The sequence below is a fragment of the Gymnoscopelus braueri genome (genome assembly GCF_963280865.1).
Source record: "Gymnoscopelus braueri genome assembly, chromosome: 11".
Lineage (NCBI taxonomy): Eukaryota > Metazoa > Chordata > Actinopteri > Myctophiformes > Myctophidae > Gymnoscopelus > Gymnoscopelus braueri.
The window spans coordinates 41,845,271-41,864,600 of record NC_137613.1 but is presented as its reverse complement, the minus strand read 5'-3'; the positions used below and the strand labels follow the sequence as shown (position 1 = coordinate 41,864,600).

The window sequence follows — 19,330 nt, the reverse complement described above, 5'->3', positions numbered from 1 at the left end:
TTTAGTTAAGACTTATGGCTTTAATTTAGGTTCATTTTCAGGGTTTTTGATAAGAGGAGAGTTAGGCTACAACTTCTTACCACGCATCCGAGGAAAACACTCACCTCGTTGAGGAACTTGGCCAGTGGAAATGCCTCCTCATTTTCACTGGTTTTAAGCTTTTGTGTGTCGGAACCGCCGAGCACAGTCCACATTGGCGCTGATAATTTTCATAAAATGGCGGTTGATATAGAAACTCCTTATGGTTTGCGTCGCCTTGTAAGCACCAGGGCTTTACCCACTTTCTCACTTGCGTGGGTGTGTAGTAGCTACTTTTACATGAATGTTACTGTACTATTATCGCGAGATGCATCCACTGTTCCGCAGCCCGTACGTTTCCTAACGTGAATGGGCTCTCCATCCAGTGCTGATAGCCACAGGTCCACGTTGTAGCGACAGAGTAAACAATGTTGCATAAAAACCATTGCTGTTGTCATAATTATCAATGTTTCTAAAACTTAACTTTCAAGTGAAGTTTATGGTTGGAAAGGGAGGAGTCTTGCCTGCTGTGCTGAACCAACGTGGTCTGTCAGTCTCAGTGTGACCAGACACGCATAGAGGCGCACAGCCGAGTGTGCACAACACAGACGCATTGGGTGGCAGTGATGACGTTCATAAATTAATGTGTGCAGTGTATGCACTCAAACTTTATTGTTGATCACGCGTGACGTGATGAAAGCATTTGTTTTCACATCGGTAGGTCAGGAAATTAGTCCTCATTAGATTCGTTACTCCGTACATAAGATTTTAAACAACATTCGAATGGCAATTTCAACATTTGAAGATTATTAATTGTTTTTATATTTGAATTACATTCGACTCCAGAATCTTGTTCTGACAGCACTAGTATGATTTTTTTGCTTTGAACTGTTACTTCAGAAAATATTCATACAAGTGGATTCCTTATGCGACTGTATAGGAAAGCCCAATATATTTGACCCTAAAAAGCATTTTCAGTGGATGCTTCAGTTAACAGTTAACCAAAAATGCTCTTCCAATACGTCCTATTTCTCCCTTCAACAAGTTCAATAATGTGATGCATTATGTACAATAGCAATGTATGAAGGGAATATAGCGTGTGTATGGGCAGGGGTGTAATGCTATCTGTTGTATCTACACATCCAACCGGGGGGTTGACTAAGAGTGTAGGGACTCTCTCCGCAGAACAAGACGGTGGCCACGCCCAACCAGGGCGTGTGGGACATGAGAGGGAAGCAGTTCTACGCTGGCATTGAGATCAAAGTCTGGGCCGTGGCCTGCTTCGCTCCACAGAAACAGTGTCGAGAAGATCTGCTGAAGTAAGTCTAATAACGCTTTCCCCTAAACTATGTGTGCATATATGCACGTTATTTTAAAAGAGGAGCTGAAATGAACAATATATTTCTAAATATATATTTTAGAGCATGGGTACATCCACAATCTTAATTACTTCTGTGAAACCAAAAAGTAATGTGTGATTGCATCATCAGGTACAAACCAATTTAAACTAATAATATCATGATATGCACCTGTCAGTACATCTCCCAATATTGCAGCTGTATGAGTGAGCGACAAATAAAGCCCTCTTGATTCTCCCAACACGGCTATGATTCATTATGCTAGACAGTAGAGGGTGGTGCTGCTTATGTTGAAACAAACATGGTTGCTGCGCATTACAAACCATCTCGTTTTAAAGTTAAACGGTACACTAAATCATGTTTCTGAAAACATTCGAGGTGAGAAGAGAAACAGAAACTTCTTTCAGCACTGCCTTGTTTGAGATCTTTTTACTTGGTGGACCGACGTGACATCCAGGCAGGTCATGGTACTGTAGTCCTCAATTCCCCAAATCAATGCTCATAGCTGGATACAAGACATTAATCTGCGTGCTGTCTGGAGTTTGGAAGCTCCGGTGCAGTTTAACTCAACCCCATTGCTGTGATTGGCTGAGACACACCCAGCCCCTGAATCACTAGGAAATGCATCATGATACAGAAATTTAATTATTTCAGAATACCATTTCATGTTGTCTTTACTTTAAATAAATAGGTGATTGCTAGTATGCCTTTCTGTTTTTTCGCCCTAGTTTGTCAAGTTCAGCATCACACATGCGCCAGTGAAGTGCATGCAAGTAGCTTGGTCGTTCGCTCTCACACACAACCTCTCTGCGTCTCTATATCCCTCTCTTTCCGGCGGCGCATGCTTTCCAGAGGCAATACACAATCCAAACCGATGACTAAAAAAAATCTGGGATTGCGGGCAATTATGGAAGGGCTGGGATAGCTTATAATGGACTCTATAATAACCCTATTATAATCAGAATCCTCTATTAACTCATTCACTGCCTAGAACGACTAAAACGACTTTTGTCCTTTAAGCCCCCACTGCCAAGAACGACTAAAACGACTTTTTTTTTAACCTAAAGACCAAGGAGATATGATTTGTTGAAGATCTAGACTCCAATCCACTTCCTTGTTAACTTAAAACTTAAACATTTTGTATCTTGGCTCCTGAGTACTTTCTTTTTCTATGAAAAATCTCTGGCAGTTTGTCAAACGCAAAAATAAAAAAGTTCTGGCAGTGAATGAGTTAAATAGAGGATTCTGATAACTAAATACTTTGACATTTGAACGAATTCTCTATTATTTATGGATTGAAAATATCATGGTAGGTTATAATCGTTACTGTGCTTGAGTGAAATATTTGCAACGCAGAGCCCTTGGTCTCCTTATTTCCTCATCCCCTTGAATCAGGCAAAGCTCTCTCATAGAATCACACTGGAAAAGGGTAAAAAAAATTGCACGTCGACCCAGGTGTCATGTCTCCATCTCTGCCTGCTGGAGCTAATAAATACCCATAATTATTGCAGAGTAATGTGTCCCGGGAATGAATGCCAATTGTAACCTTTCCCACTAAAGATAAAAACTAGATGATGTTGGTGTGTTTTTTGTCGAATGGGAAATGGGCTTTAATGTGACCTAATTTGTGTAAAAGTACCACGGTTGGGACAGACTTCCTCGGTTTCCAGACTCCTTTGCCAACCTTTACATTGAGCAATGTTGACCTTTCAATACATACTGCTAATTTCTTAATGTCTTGTGCAATGTTTTACAACAGGAGTTTCACCGACCAGCTGCGCAAGATCTCCAAGGATGCTGGAATGCCCATCCAGGGCCAGCCGTGCTTCTGTAAATATGCCCAGGGGGCTGACAGCGTGGAGCCCATGTTCAAACACCTCAAGTTGTCCTACGTTGGCCTGCAGCTCATCGTGGTCATTCTTCCTGGGAAAACACCAGTCTATGGTAAAGAAAATATAAATTATTCATTACTCTTTTAAATATATACAATGCAAACAAATTAGAATATATTTTTTATAATTAACTAAATTGATTAGTCTAATGAAACCACTATTTTATAATTTGTTGTCCAATGGTGTCACGCAAAAATAGTCAATATACATGCTCACAACGGGCTGCATCACAACGCCTTGTGAGCTTGTAGATCTGCTATTTTCAGTATGGTTGGTTTACTTTTTACAATCGATTACATTTATTAGTTTGATTAACTGTTGCACCCCTACTTCCTTCCTCTCTTTAGCTGAAGTGAAACGGGTAGGAGACACCCTGCTGGGCATGGCCACCCAGTGTGTCCAGGTGAAAAATGTGGTCAAGACGTCCCCTCAGACACTCTCCAACCTCTGCCTCAAGATCAACGCCAAACTGGGGGGCATCAACAACGTCCTGGTGCCTCATCAAAGGTCAGCTTTTGAAATTAGATTCAATTGAAAAATCTAATCTGCTATGTCTTCAATAGCAGGGCAAATGATATTACTATATCGGATTATAGTCTTTATTGCCACATAACAGGAGGTGTTGGATATTGAGTTTGGTGTAATTTAATGAAATTCAATAGTTGGATACATAGGATTGTGTCGACAAATGAACAGCACACTGCATTCTGTACAAAATTGAGTAGACGTTGTGGTGCGAACAGCAACAAATAATAAATACACACTGAACCTATGTGCAAGGCAACATGGAATGCTGCAGTTAGAGTTGGTGCTCTTAAATATGTTAATGTGCAAAGAATGACAGGCCTGTGATGCAATGAGTCATTGCCTCCTCCTTTTATTTATTTGTATTTATTTATTTCTCTGTACTCTTCTCATCCATCCACTCTGTCTCTTCCCCTCCCCCCAGGCCCTCTGTGTTCCAGCAGCCAGTCATCTTCCTGGGGGCGGACGTCACACACCCTCCCGCAGGTAGTAGTAGGAGTTTTTATTTTAGTCATCAAAAAAAAAAAAAGCAAATGAATACAATGCCTTCATTTGTTATCATTGAAAACAGACCAAAAAGGTGTAGGCTGAAGCCGTAGCTTATTGTGCCTACCCTTTTAACCTTTGAATAACTATCATAGGTAAGAAAATACAACAAAGAAATTACTTGGATTTACAAGATGGGGAAAAAAAAAAAAGTTACTGAAACCAACCTTCTCGTTATTTAGTATACAATATCAGTCAAGTATATTTTATGTCATCCTACATATAATTTTAGAAATGTCAGTCAGTCAGTCAAACTTGCTTGGTTCTCCTCAGTGGCTTAAGCAATTGCTCTGCACATGGCCATTGATCCTTAGCATGCACACCGTAAGGATGCCCCTTTTTCTCTTCGTCACAATTTAAGATGTTTATTTGCGTTTTGCCGATGGGACTGTAGTCATGGTTACAGCCCCCCAACCTATGGGATCTGTGCGTGTGTGTTAGCGACGGGTCGTGCGTGTGTGTGTGTGTGTGTGTGTGTTTGTGGGTTCGCGACAGGGGACGGCTCTGGCCGCTTGTGTGTGTTCGTGACGGGTCGTGCGCGCGACGGCCGTGTGTGTTCGCGACGGGGGGGGCGGCTGTGCTCGCACGTGTGTGTGTTTGCGACGGGACGCGCAAGCGTGTGTTCGACGGGTCTCGCACGTGTGTGTGTGTGTGTGTGTGTTGGAACGGTTTATGAGCAGGTGTTTGTGTGTGTTCTCCGCACCGCGGCGATGGGACTTGCGCGCGTGTGTGTTGGAAGTGTTGCTGGTACCAAGCACAAAGTCACTTTCCATCCCTGATATACTGTCTCTGCCTACTACCGTGGCAATATACCACAATATGATAATAATTTGCATAATAACATATAATATAATCCAATACCTTGATAATATGTAATACTTATTAACAATCACTACATATTGCCACAATACCAAATACTAGAATTTCATATCATACTAATGTTCTATATTTAAATCTATTATGTTAGATCTGTACATTTTTAGAATTGTCTTTATTGAGCTACACTTTTTTTAGTACATCATCTAAGCTATTCCATAAATGTACCCCTTTAACCGATACACGTCTACATTCATTTTGCATTCTTGCATTTGTTTGTTTGAAAAGGTGACGGTAAGAAGCCATCCATCGCTGCGGTGGTGGGCAGTATGGACGGCCATCCCAGCCGTTACTGTGCCACTGTGCGGGTCCAGACCTCAAGACAGGATTTATCCCAGGTAACTGGCACTGATTTAACCCAGGTAACTGGCACTGCACAGTACTTACCCATTATATCTCTTTGCAAAATACATATATAACATATACACAGTTACATCATAAAAGCAACTTTGAAACAGATGAATTATACAGGCTTCACAGAGCAATCGGCAAGCTTGTAGATCTGCTATTTTCACAGAATGTTCACTTATTTGCGCGGAAGGTTCGCCTATTATGACATGCCCAAAATACAGACGCTAGGGTTCATGTGGTAAAAAATGTTTGCCCCCTTCAGTAGAGAGAGAGAGAGAGTAGTTTTGAGTATCTCAAAGGTTTTGAATATGCTATATAGATCCCATTGCCAAGCGGGATATTAAGTTATTCACCTGAAATCAAAGCTTATCGCCTTTGGGTGGGGTTGTTTATCACCAGTACCATTGGAATGGATGACCCTGCTCTCTAACACTTTTTTTTTTTTTAACTAGCGAGCACTTTTTTTCTTTAGCTGTGACCTTGCAGCTCATATAAGCCCACCTGAGAGCTGGAGATAGCTTCTTAATGTATTATGTGCCACACTGCGATGCCCTCAACGCCCACAACATGCCACAGTCTGCAATGTGTCGTGAGCTTATAGATCTGCTTTTTTTGATGTGCAACACTCTTAACCCATTAAGACAGGGAACTGTGTCTGCATCTGTGTCATTTTAGATTTTAACCACTTTAACCATTATTTTATACTTTGGGCTATAGAAGAATAGCAGATACACAAGCTCATGGTGTGGCACCGAGGGCCACGCTATGAGCTTTTCTTTTTTTTTTTAATCTTTGTGCAAATATATGTTTTTAAAGCAAACATTTGTAACTCAAATCTTTGCTTCTGGGTCCCTGGAACAAAATATTTTACAAATGTTCTCTTTAAAAATATATATTCAAAAAAAGATTTTCACGATTTTTCAAAAATAGCAGATCTACAAGCTCATAGCCGCGCTATTTTTGAACAGCCAAATAAATCTTAAAATGACACAGATGCGTTCCCCGATTGAATGGGTTAAATGGATCTAATTTCCCAGCTTTGTCGGACATTTCAGTGCATTCAACTGTTATTTTCATCCTCTTTTTTTTGCAGTTTCACACAGATGGTTTCATGACAGAATATTCACATTATAGCACAAATAACCATTCCTATCGACAAAACAAAACTAGAAACACACACACAGGAAAAAACACACACAAAGAAAGACCTTGAAATACAGAAATAAGAAATGATGACTTGATATAAGAAGCAAAGGAACCGGCGCACACAATCAAATTTCAAGATAACAGTATTATAAGTGTCCATTTCTGCACAAAAATGTCCATTTTCAACTGAAGATGAGCAGTTAAATGTTCCATCCTGTACACCTGTTTCAGTCTTTGTGTTAATTGAGCCAGGGTGAGCGCATCTGGCTTCCTCATGCTCTTTTTGTCTCTTACTGTGTTTCTATAGGAGCAACTTTTCAGCCAGGAGGTCATCCAGGATTTGACCAACATGGTGCGGGAGCTGCTCATACAGTTCTACAAGTCCACTCGTTTTAAGCCTACGCGCATCATCTACTACCGCGGTGGAGTGTCAGAGGGACAGATGAAACAGGTGAAACATCCATACGACTATTATTATATATTGTATTATTATTTTTAGCACGGATTAAATGTATTGTTTTATTTTAAAATTCTTCTGTTTATCTGGTCATTCACCCCTATTGTCACATTTATACTGTTATGGCATTAAAAGCTGTTGCTTTCAGGATTAGCCATTAGTGCTGTAATGATGCAAGTAATTATGGGAACATATTGAAATATGCCAATAGAAATAGTTTGTAGTTCACCAGAGCTCACACTTCAACAAGTATTCATCATAAGTTCTGACTTGGTCTCTTATCGAATTGTGTGTATATTTGCGCCCAGGTTGCATGGCCAGAGCTGATTGCCATCAGGAAGGCGTGTATTAGCCTGGAGGAGGACTACAGGCCTGGTATCACCTACATCGTGGTCCAGAAACGGCACCACACACGTCTATTCTGCTCTGACAAGGCTGAAAGGGTCAGTAGGCATTAATTCACAAGACCACTGATGAGACCACTTTTGCATGCCTTTCTAGAGTGTGTCATTGTATTTACTTTCATCTTTTTAAACAAGTAGAAGTCAGAAATTGTCACCTTAAATAGTTCATGACATGTGAATTCAATATGTAAAAAAAGTTTATTAAAAAATAAGAAATAAAACGACTTCCAGCACATCCAATGATCATGTCTGATTGATTTCCCCCTGCAGGTTGGGAAGAGCGGTAATGTCCCAGCAGGCACCACGGTGGACAGCACCATCACACACCCCTCTGAGTTTGACTTTTACCTGTGCAGCCATGCAGGGATCCAGGTGAGGGCCAGAGCGCACACACTGTTCTACTCAGTTCTACTGTAGATTGTAGTGTGTCACTTATAGAAAGGTTGTCTGGTAAAAAGAAAATCCAATTTAAAATATCATTAAACATAATTCACGATGTAATCTACAGTAAATCAGAATTCTAATGTGTACAATGTGTAAAATTTAGGTTGTACTCAGCTTGACTAAGTATAATTCATTTAATTATTCACTCACACACAATGATATTCGGTTTGGAGGCAGGTTTTAGTAGAAACGCTACATATCATCAGCACAACCTATTTGACAGCACATTCACAAGAACAGCAACAGAAGTCAACTTGTGTCAAAGGCCAGTCAGACATTTCTTCAATAAAGGGTCAGGCTCAAATCGGCATCCTAAATCTTCCAAGCTCGGTTATTTGCTCTGAGATTTTAGTCTGAAAACATCCACTGAGAATCGATTGACCCAGGCAGCTGGAAGCCAGACCGATCAATGAATTACGGGGAGAGTGATGACAACAAGCAGCTCTGAACTTTAAACGACAATGACTGCCCTTGAGGAGGTTGGCGTCAATGCTGCCATAGAATTAAGCAATCAGACCCTTGAGGTCATGCTTTATTGTGGTTACTGGCTCCGCTGTGCAGTCACCCTGAACAGCCGTACTAATAAAAATGATAAAGCACAACCTCAAGTTTTTTTTTAATACAAGAGCACTGCACAGTTGGTAACTCTTGTTTTCACAGCTGGATCGCTGGACCAATCAATGCCAAATCTATTGTGCACACTGTCAGTCGGCCAAAGAAGTACCTCCTTGCATTTTTCCCATCTTAATTTATTCCCCATTGTTTACCATTGACACTGTAAGCAACTGGTCCACAATGTATCACATTGTGATACTTTTACCTGTGATTTACGCGTTGGCGTATTATGGTTATTATTGGTAGTGGTACAGCTCTGAATGCCTGTTGTTGAATCACGAGCTGTTGTATAACTTGCCTTAAAATAGATTAAAGGCCTTTGTCGAGGGACAAGATGTTTTTTTTCTCTTCTCCTGACTGGGTTCGACAAGAGTTTGATTTACAAACTGTCTCCGCTGGTTGTATGTCATGACTGTTAGCAGCTCTGACATGTTGATCTCTGATCCAATCACCTGCAGAATTGCTTGCTTTGATGACACCCATAACCTACGCAAATCTCTATTGAGCCTTGCCAGACCACAATGAGTGAAGTGGTCTGACTTTACAAGGATGGTTAAGGTCACTGTGCAGACACGAAAAAGATTAATAATAATAATAAAGCACGATAGACAGTACACATTCTTCATTTATTCACTGTTGTTCGTTGTCGTCGTCCCCCCTCCCCCCTTCCAGGGCACCAGCCGTCCCTCTCACTACCATGTCCTTTGGGACGACAACTGTTTCACGGCTGACGAGCTGCAGCTGCTCACCTACCAGCTATGCCACACCTACGTCCGCTGCACACGCTCAGTATCCATCCCAGCACCAGCCTACTACGCCAGGCTAGTGGCGTTCCGTGCTCGATACCACCTGGTGGACAAGGACCATGACAGGTACAGAGGGAACTGAGATGTGGTTCATACAAGGACCTTGGTCTGCTACTAAAGAGAAGTTGTTTGGATAGTTGGATTGATGATATAAGCTTATGTTGTGTATTAGGCCTGGTCTTTCATTTATTAAAGCATCGCTTATCAAGACAGTTTAGGGTGTAAATAAAAATAAAGAAATTCTAACATGATCACAATCACCAGATCGTTATCCCAATAACAATCTCCTATTATTATTTACTCATTATTTCGTATGACACCATATGCATGATAAAGTCACTGACAACGGCAGCTTTAATCTGACACAAAAAGGTACAATTCTGTTTGTAATATCTTCCTGTGTGTCTGTTTTTCTCATAGTGCGGAAGGCAGCCATGTATCGGGCCAGAGTAACGGCCGTGATCCCCTGGCGCTGGCCAAGGCAGTTCAGATTCATTATGACACCCAGCACACCATGTACTTCGCCTGAGCCAGCCAGCCAGCAGGCTTTCTTCCCTTCCTCCATTTCTATTTGCCAGTCTCTCCTCTTCTACGGTATCCTCTCTGTCTGTCTTTTTGTCTGTCCCTCTCTCCGTCTCTCTTCTTCAAACATTTTCTTAATCTGCACCAAAGCGGCTCGATGCCAGAGGATTCTGCCGTTTCCCACCATCTGGCAAGTCTTGTTCCATGGTCATGTTCCTGATCAAGCCGCCTTTCTAACCAGCAATCCGGCACTGAGAAACCTCTCGGATTTTCAGTGCGCAAAGGAAAAACAAACCATACACACATACCATGAATTGAGCCATTATTTTGAGTTTGGTTTTGTTTTTTCTCCAATTTTGAATGTCCTTTTATTCTTGTTTTTGTAAGACACACTGAGCAAGGGAGTGGACTGACGCCAATTGTGTCAGACCAGCTCTTCAGCTCTCCCAGCTAAGCAGGACTCTTATCTACTTTTACCTCAAAGCCCCTTTGGGCGAAATCTGTCACAAGGTCTTGGGTTTTCGGGTGGTGGGGGGTGGGACTCTGCATGAAAAGAGGTGGAGGGGGAGTTAACCTTTTGAGAATGATATATATATATTTTTCCTTTTTATGAGTGTGTGTTTTAACTTTTCTCTCCTTTACGGTCTTTTACAAACGAGGTGACCTGGGTATCCATGCCCATTACTACTCCCCTCCCATTTTAACCAAGAGTAAACGATTGTGCGAGCATGTGCGTTTCTGTATATACATGTACTGCTGTTTGTGTGTGTGTGTGTGTGTGGGTGTGTGTGTGTATTTTTCATGGCAGGCCACTGAATTGTAAAGGGAAATCAAGGAGATAACTGCTGTAAATGCCTCAGATTTGATGTTTTTATATTCACACGTACAATACATATATAACATATAAATAGTTACATCTATAAAAGCAACTTTGAAACAGATGAATTATACAGGCCTCACAGAGGTTGGTGGGTGTAGCAGCTCTGGGTCAGTTACTAATTGAATTCACTTTGAACTTGTGCTTCAGCCTGTCTGGAGTGCGAGATGAGGCGGGATTTGCACTTTTGGGAGCAATCCGATTGGTTCCCTTGTGTCTCGCAAGATTGCCAGATCCCATAAAAGCCACTGAAATCAATCTCAAATAGTAACTGAACCTCCAGGTCTGATGTGTAGCAGTAGTGACCGTGGTCTAACCTGTGATTCTGGCTCGGCATTGGGACCTGTTGAATGGCTGAATGCATTAAGCACAGACAGTACAGGTGTATCAGCCTGTGCTGTCTGTGTGAAAGAGTGGGTTCTGTTTTTTATTTAGTTTTTTGTTTTAATCTCTGGACCTGATGATCTGAAAGGTTATGACACTGTTGGTAGTAGCATGGATTTTTTTTTTAAATTCTATTTTGACTTTTTTACACAAGGCGCTAGCCGCCTTAATTTTATGGGCCGGAAAAATGAGAGTAGTTTTTTTTTTTTTTGGTCTCCTTTGCTAATACTGGCCAATTCATTGCACTGACCCGGGACGCTAGGCAAGCAACAGAGGGCACTCTCGATCTCTTACCTTTATGCATTTATACATAAGAATCAACAAAGCAGATTTGTAAGAGTTTAATATAAGATGTTTTGTGGCTATCTTAAAACTGTTGTTTAGAATTAATAGTTTATCATTGATGTTGTTGTCGTTATTGTTGTTAATGTTATTACTATTGTGATGAATTTTAAGGCCGACGGCAAAGCCATTTGTGTAGTAACCAGTGTGACTTCAGGAATAGGCAAGAGTTGTTGAGCCACGGTTTTTAAGGGGTAGAGCTTTGGGTTGGGAAACTTTGTAGCATTCTGGCCAATAGAGAGAGAATGTAGGCCCTGGGACAGATTTGTTTATGCGCCCCTTAGTAGTTTCTGAGATTAGAAAGGTGAAAATATGTTTTTTTTTCCTGTAAAGAAGGTGACTTCACCAAGACCCTGACTGGTAAAACGGATTTGCCCCTGAGTGCATCAGACGGCATCAGGGCCTTGGTCTGGTCAGACAGTTGGAGACAATCAGGGACTGTAATCAGAATAAAGTGGGACTGAAGGAATTTGTTCAAAAGGGGTTTGCAATGAGTAAAATATTCAGACTTTCAAAAAGACATAGTTTCTATTACCGTTTGTGTGTATTTTAACCAGTATACCAATTTATCAAAGTCTCTACTACTTGGGGTGTTTGTTTATTTTTTTATTGCAATTGTATTGCATTTTCTTTCTTTGCTTTCTTTTTTTTTTTTACACCAGATTAGACTAAGTTGACGATAAGCATAAGCACTGCCCTTGGACCCCTTCTTCACTGACACCTAACGAGTTACTGTCACAGACCATCATCTTAGCTTTAGCAATAAGTGTTATATTGACCGTTGTGCAAGTGGTGCCCCCTTGGATTGTGATAGGATCATGAGATAATGCAGTAGGGCTTGGGGAAGCTTCCGAATAGTTGTCACGCACGCCTCGTCAGGGGGGACAGCTCAGTAATAAACCCTTTTGTAATAAACCACCCGTAAAGCAGCAGGTTTGCTATGAATGAGTTTGAGCGCCTGCCTGTCGTGGGCGTGGGTGCTGGCCGAGGGGAGAGAAGTGGGAAATATGGAGGGGGAGGGGGAGGGGCTTGTGGGCCTGGAGAGGGTGTTGTCCAAGCATTGCATGCAATAAGTTTCTGTCTTTGTTTTAAAGGGGGCATCTGTTTTTAAATAAGTTTGAATATCAGTCAGAAGAATTTGTTTTTAAAAATCCTCACAAAATGTCCCTGGGGAGAATGATGGTTAAGACTCCAGGATGTTCACATTAAGTTGATAAAGGATAGTATCTGTGATGAATACCAATTCTGAACATAACATTGCAAAGCAATATTAATGCAAATTTAGTCGAGCAAATGAGGAAAAAATCTAAGCTATAATGGCTGTTGGTCTGCTCTTGCTATTGCGGTTTTGTGTCTGTACTTTTATTTTGTTGTTGCTTGTATCAATCAGTGGGAATGTGCATTTGGTGGATTAGCTCTTTAGAAAAACTTTTTTTAAAGTAATAAAACAGACTTTGCTCGCCTGCATGCCAGAGTATTGTCCTTTTAAAAAAACCTCTTTAGAATCATATTTATTATGAGAGAGAGAAAAAATATAAACTTTTTTTGGGTAAATGTTTATTAATTTAGTGAGACTGTTTTAGCCTAGCAATATTTGTCCAGTCTCTCCGAGATGTATTTTAAAGATTCCTACACAAATGTCAGTAAATTGGGAGGCACAAGCTGTTATCTGAGGTGAGGGGGTCTGGTCTTTGCGTCGCGTCCAAATTCAAACGAGGTACTTTCTTCAAACGTGGACCCGTTAAAGACCTAACCCCTCCCTTCTGCCCAGGCTAGTGTAGGGAGCATACATTTTGTCTCCTACATCCTGGTTTGTGCCCCTGGCCACGCCTCTCGGGGGGCTCTCCTGTCTCCATGGCACCTCCGCAGGCCCCTTGCAAGCGCACTTCCTCTTTGTGAGGTGGTTTGGTGAAAACCCATGGCATCTACGGGACAGGATTACCTCTTTTTAACCTTTTTAAAAAACGATCCAGAATTCTTTCCGTGCCCCTATTGAAAGAGAGCATGATTTATTTTTTACTTCTTCTGACTTTGATATATATTATTATATCTTAAAACAGATTTGTAATTTGACATTGTGTATTGTGTAATTTGTTTTCTTTTTTTTGTTTTGTTTCCTTATTCGGCGTGTGTTCTAGCTCTGCTGTTTTTATTTTATTTTTTCCTGCTAGTGTTCTCTGAGCTGTGTGTGATTGTCTAATAGCAATAGAACCATAGAATTAGAACATTCTAATTCTGTGAAGGAACCCTTTCTAACCTGTTGGGGAGGGGCAGGTCTTACTCTGTCCTTCCTACAAGGGTGCCTAATCACTCGCTGTTATTGCTATTATGTGATGTTTAAATACCTTTTTTTTTTAGCCTGCAGGGAATTACTTGTGTTAATGTGCAAAGTAATAAATTGGTATTTCATGCCTCTATCAGAGCAGATGTGTGTTCTCTTCATTGATCTGTGGGTGTTGTTTTTCATGACATTATGATACAGAGGACACTGTATTTAATTGAGATTAAGATTGGTGGCCTCTAAGGAACTAGCCCATTTTTGTCACTAGGTGGCATACTCTGCCAGGAAAATGGGTTCACTGGATTCTGACTTGGGACACTATTCTTGTTCTGGTTGTCAGTGATTCTCATTTGTGCATACATACAGCAGCAACAAACTTATTTCATGTATGCGCCAATGTACTGTGGTAAAGATGCCCCCAAAAGTTGGGCCCTTATTTTTTATAATATAACAATATAATTATAATCTAGAATTATTACACAATGATGACAGACCTTTATCGCATGTGCAGGGTTGACTATTCATTAGTGTGATGGCGTGTGGAAAGAAACTGTTAACGATAATCTTTTCTTAAATCCTGATGGTGTGTTTTAGCCCGTTCATGTCCTGCTTGCCAGCAGAGCCAATCAGACTGTTATGGAGGTGATGAGGACGGACCCAGACCCAGAATTGAACCAACAGCTCCTGTGTTTCAACTTCCTCAGCTGGCACAGGAAGTATGTCTTCTCCTAGGGCGTAGGCCTTTTTTTTAACAAGAGGGTGTGTAGGCTCCCCCTGAAGTCTACCATAATCATTTGCTGTTTTGAGCGTGTTCTGCTCCAGGTTGTGGCTGCACTAGAGGCAAGGTTACTTTCTTAGTGTTTTTCATTTTAAACCATATCACAAAGGCCCTCTGGCCTTCATCAGTGTTTAAGTGTATTCTTCTGCCTACACATACGTCACGTCCTAGTATAAGCGAATAGGGGAAGGGGATCAATGTCACGTGATGCCTTTGTTTAGCCCCAAAAAACGTCAGCTGTCCCAAAAATGGGCCAAACAAAGGTGCTTATTGGTCAAAAACCCGGATGTGTGTCTCAAAGAATACATGTGACTCAGGTGATGTATTATATATGTCACAGGGTGAATGGAGAACCAGGTAGATTGAAGACAGAGCGCTTGTTTTTAGGCACGGGGCTTCGGGGCGAGGCGGGGCTTTTCGAGATAGGGTTTATTAGCGAGGCTCGCGAGGAGGAGGAGGAGAAGGAGGACGCGGCGCTGCGAGGCGGGGGTTTATTACGTGAGGCTCGCGAGGAGGAGCTCCTCGCGAAATAAACCGTCCTCCTTCTCCTCGAGAACGCGGAGAGGCGGGGCTTTGATGTGCCGACGCGGACCTGTCTTTTGTTGTTCCCCCCCACATAGCAACCAGGAAGCTACGCTAGGGGAACGCTGAACGCGCGTGCACACGCACACGCTTGTCCACGACGGAGGCGCGCCGACTTAGTGGAGCTTGAGGCCGAGGAAGCGCGCCCTCGCGCCTCCAGGCGCGAGTGCCCGCGCTGACCGGCCGATGCTCTACTAGTCGACTCAGCTCCGTTTGAGTTGTAAACCGATAGGGACAGAATAGTTCTTTTCATGGATCACTGTGTCTGTGTGTGTGTGTGTGTGTGTGTGTGTGTGTGTGTGTGTGTCAGGGAGAAAGTAAAACAAAAGCCAGAACACAATAAAAGTATCTTAACAGTCCTGCTTTCAATAAACCAAAAAAAGCATGAGCGCTTGTGTGTGTGTGTGAGACTGTGTGTGTGGTCGCAGCCATATATGTTTGTGCACAAGCCTGGCTTGTGGCTCCCTCTAGTGTTGCTTCTACAGAATTGCTGGGTGGGTGGTAAAAACGAACGTGCCTTCTTCAATCTACCTGGTTCTCCATTCACCCTGTAACATATAGACTAGTGTGTGTCAACACAAGAGGACAAGCCATTCAACTTCCTGTTTGTACGCAGTCTTATCACTGTCCCGGATGAGACCATTAAACTTGTCTGCGAACTTCAGGAGCTTAACGGTGGGTCCTTGGGAGTGAAGTAAATCATGCAAGAAGAGCAGTAGGGAGAGCACACATCCACAGGGGGTACCAGTGCTGATTGTCAGGGAACTGAATGTGACTTTCCTTAACCTCGCATGTTACCTCCTGCCTGTCAGTCAGGAAGTTGATGACCCACTGACAGGTGGAGGCAGGCATAGTGAGTTGGCAGAGGTTTGAGTGACGTCCAGGATGAAGGTGTTGAATGCCGGGCTAAAGTCCCAAAACAAGATTGTTACAAATGTCAGGGCTGTTAAGGTCTTGATGGATGTAGTTTAACCTCATTGTCAATGGCCCCATAAGCGAACTGCAGGTAGTCCAGGAGGTGGTTCTGTGATGTCTCGAAGGACTGGCCTGTAGTCATTCAAATATGTGATCCAGGTTTTTGGGGGGAACAGGTCAAATAGCAGGAGGGAACTTCACATAACAGTGACCTGTTGAAGACCAGTGTGGAGACAGGAGACAGTAGATCAACAAACACTTTCAGACAGGAGGGTGAAACACTATCTGGCCCGACGCTTCCCAGCAGGGTGGTTACACAACACATTCAGGTCATTGGCGATGACGGCCTGCAATTTTCACTTTTTTATTTATTTATTTTTTACTTGTGTCGCCTATAATGAAAGGAATTGTCCTTTCATTTTGGAAAAAATAAGTAAATATATATTTCCCACCAAAATCCAGTATTCGATTAACATTTGATTCTTTTTTTTATAATCGATTAAATAAATTAATTAGGTTGACTGTTTGCACCCCTAGTCACACTATCAGTCAACTACAAGTTTAAAGACAAACTCCTGTACAGTCAAAGCAAGCCTGCAGCTTGACCATGGCTTCTCTGGTCCATTTCTTCATTGTGTTGACGACAGTCTTAGAAGATTTTAGTTTTGACTTGTTGGCCGGGGGAAGATTGTATTTTTTATAGAGATGTGTCACATTTTAAGTAGATACCGGTATCTCGATTTATTTACTGATGTGGGTTAAATATATATATTTTCAAGTGAACCCTGTCCAAGACTGTGGTATACAAAAAGACCCGAAAATATTTATATAAACAATTTGACAGAAAGGAATACAGTGAACAGTTGAAAGAATCTGTAGAAGTTCTTAGAATCAGTAAGCAAAACTTAAGCACTGACAGCCATGATAACCAGTTTTTTTTGATGTTCAGCATATTCAGCATTAACCATTATGTTATACAGTGTTGAGCCTTTTCAAGTTATACCAGTTAACTGTTTATGCCATAACAATGCCATTGGAATATCTTTACTGTTCTAGTTCAAAGCTAATACTGTATTGTGACTTTCCCAGTAACAAAAGTGCATTTTTATTTTCAAATGTGACTCTAAATAATCCAGAAATGTAAGAATCCATGTAGCCCATGTATCACAGTAACCAAAGGAGGTCATGTAGCTAGTGGATTGCATTGTGTTGTGTGTATGTATTTTTTTAAATTCACAATGAATTAATGTATGTGTATTGTGCTTTCACCCATGCCCGACCCAATTTAATCTCCCATGGACACTAAAAGTGAATGTATACAATACTACTGTCAAACAAATCTATCAATATCAGAGCTGCATGTTAACAGTATAAGATTTTCACAACAATCCTGTCTAGTGCACAATCTTGTGCTCAGTCACTGTGCTCACTTAAATGAAATACTGTATATAGATTACACCAGTCTCTTCCCGCATTCAGACTGGAATGGCATCATTGGTATGTGTCACGCTCTCTCCTCATTCCCCCTTTGTGTATCATTTCTGCTCCTCTCGCATTTCCTGTGTCCCAGCCTGTTGTCATGACCACCGTTGCCAAGGAGAGAGGAGGCTACACAAGAAAAGAAACCTGAACCACAGATCTTGTTGCCACAATATTTAATTCATCAACACACACTCACACACACGCCATGGTTCAAGAGATGTAGGGTCACTTTTCAAATTAGATGGACATTTCTGAAATACATGAAAGAATTGATCTCAGATCCATAATCCATAATCTAAAATAATAACACATACTATACAGTACTGTACTCGCCTACTTTATTTACTATTTTCTATATTACTATTGTCTTTATTTCATGTTATGATTTCAGATTCAGATTTATCTGAAGTCAAATTAAAATAAACATGTCATTACATAACTTCAGGAACTCATAATTTCCTCACTGTATGGCACTTGCCCTCAGTTGAACATTGGGCATGACTTTGTACCTGTGAGTTGTGTATTTCTCCTGTGGTTTTCAACATTGTGACCGGGTTCATTGTAACAAAACAAAACAAAAAACCTCCACTTTTGCTCCCCTTGTAAGCTGTTTCTGCCTTTCACCACAGTGCCAGACAAAAAGGGGTGCGTGAAAGCAGATTTTTGTAAAACTCATTTAGAGTGTGTGTGCGCTGCATGGAATGAGGCAGTGCATGTAAGCCCCATTGTAGAGGCCCCCAGATTGTCTTTGTGTTATGATCCACCTACAGACACCGCTCTTTCTCTATAGCGCTGTCCTTCCATCCTTTGTTCTATTGCTCTTTCACTCTCTCCCCCCCTCTATCTCTCTTTCCAGGCAGTGCAGCTCTCAAAGGGTCAGTGTAAACAGGGTTTCTGAAGATGGGAGGGACCAACCTGATGCTCTGTCTACCTATTAGTCAGACTAAGTGGCTCTGTTTGCCATCTATACCCCAACTTGGGCTGGATTGACCCAATTGGGCTTTGCTGAGTTCAGAGAGGGGCAGGGCGGACGACGGCTGTGCCTTACATTGAGTCTGAAGTGGCCTTGTCAAGGCTTGGACCTCCATTGTGCTTATTCTAGCAAGAAGCCACTTCAACTGGCAGCGGCCATGCCTGATGATGAAGTCTGTTCGCTTTCTTTCTCCCTGGAAGACTGAGCTTTCTGAGACATGGACACCGACTAGCATTGTGTCTGCTGAAATCAAGTAATTCTGCACACAGGTGGAGCTGTGACTGAAGTTGGAACTTTTTTTTGGGGGGACGTGTACAGATTTGCAACTGGAATTACGTCCTTTTATTGATTGTGCTTCCATTCATTGACTGTTTTCATGGCTGACTAAAACATCTGCGTTCATGTTTTGTTCATCTCCTGTGGACCTCTAATCTTTACACCTGGAGGGCTAAAATGAGGATTGTATGGTTAATTTTCAATGAAAGGTAGTTTAGCATTTTGTCTAATCTAGAATCAATATTTTACTCTTGCCGTGACCGTATACATCCATCTGCTGTAACAGAGTGGCACAGAGTCAAAGTATCAGGTTCTATCAGTCTAACTGATCTAGGTAAGGCTACACCACACCGAACCAGGAGAGTAATAGAAACTGACACCCACAATCAACCCAGATCCGGCTTGGTTCGAGTTGGGTTCAAAGCACAGGACCAATTATAAATGCTGCCTAAAAGAAAAGTTGGATGAGATTCATTCAAC

At 41.7% G+C, this 19,330-nt stretch overlaps 1 protein-coding gene across 9 annotated transcripts in view; it reads left to right on the top strand.

Annotated features, from left to right (window-relative positions):
- Positions 1-13,988, top strand: part of ago4 (argonaute RISC component 4) — a 30,158-nt gene extending 16,170 nt beyond the window's left edge. For 2 of the 9 annotated variants that reach the window (XM_080443177.1, XM_080443176.1), the window contains exons 11-20: positions 1,189-1,337; positions 3,136-3,320; positions 3,616-3,775; positions 4,218-4,279; positions 5,444-5,553; positions 7,020-7,163; positions 7,478-7,612; positions 7,844-7,945; positions 9,305-9,504; positions 9,859-13,988. In XM_080443177.1, the coding sequence (XP_080299303.1) occupies positions 1,189-1,337; positions 3,136-3,320; positions 3,616-3,775; positions 4,218-4,279; positions 5,444-5,553; positions 7,020-7,163; positions 7,478-7,612; positions 7,844-7,945; positions 9,305-9,504; positions 9,859-9,967 (1,356 nt within the window). In that variant the 3' untranslated portion in view covers positions 9,968-13,988. Of the gene's footprint in view, positions 1-1,188; positions 1,338-3,135; positions 3,321-3,615; positions 3,776-4,217; positions 4,283-5,443; positions 5,578-7,019; positions 7,164-7,477; positions 7,613-7,843; positions 7,946-9,304; positions 9,505-9,858 lie in introns of all 9 variants that reach the window. The other 7 variants (XM_080443175.1, XM_080443171.1, XM_080443173.1 and 4 more) reach the window with 5 other exon arrangements.
- The last annotated feature ends 5,342 nt before the right edge of the window (positions 13,989-19,330 follow it).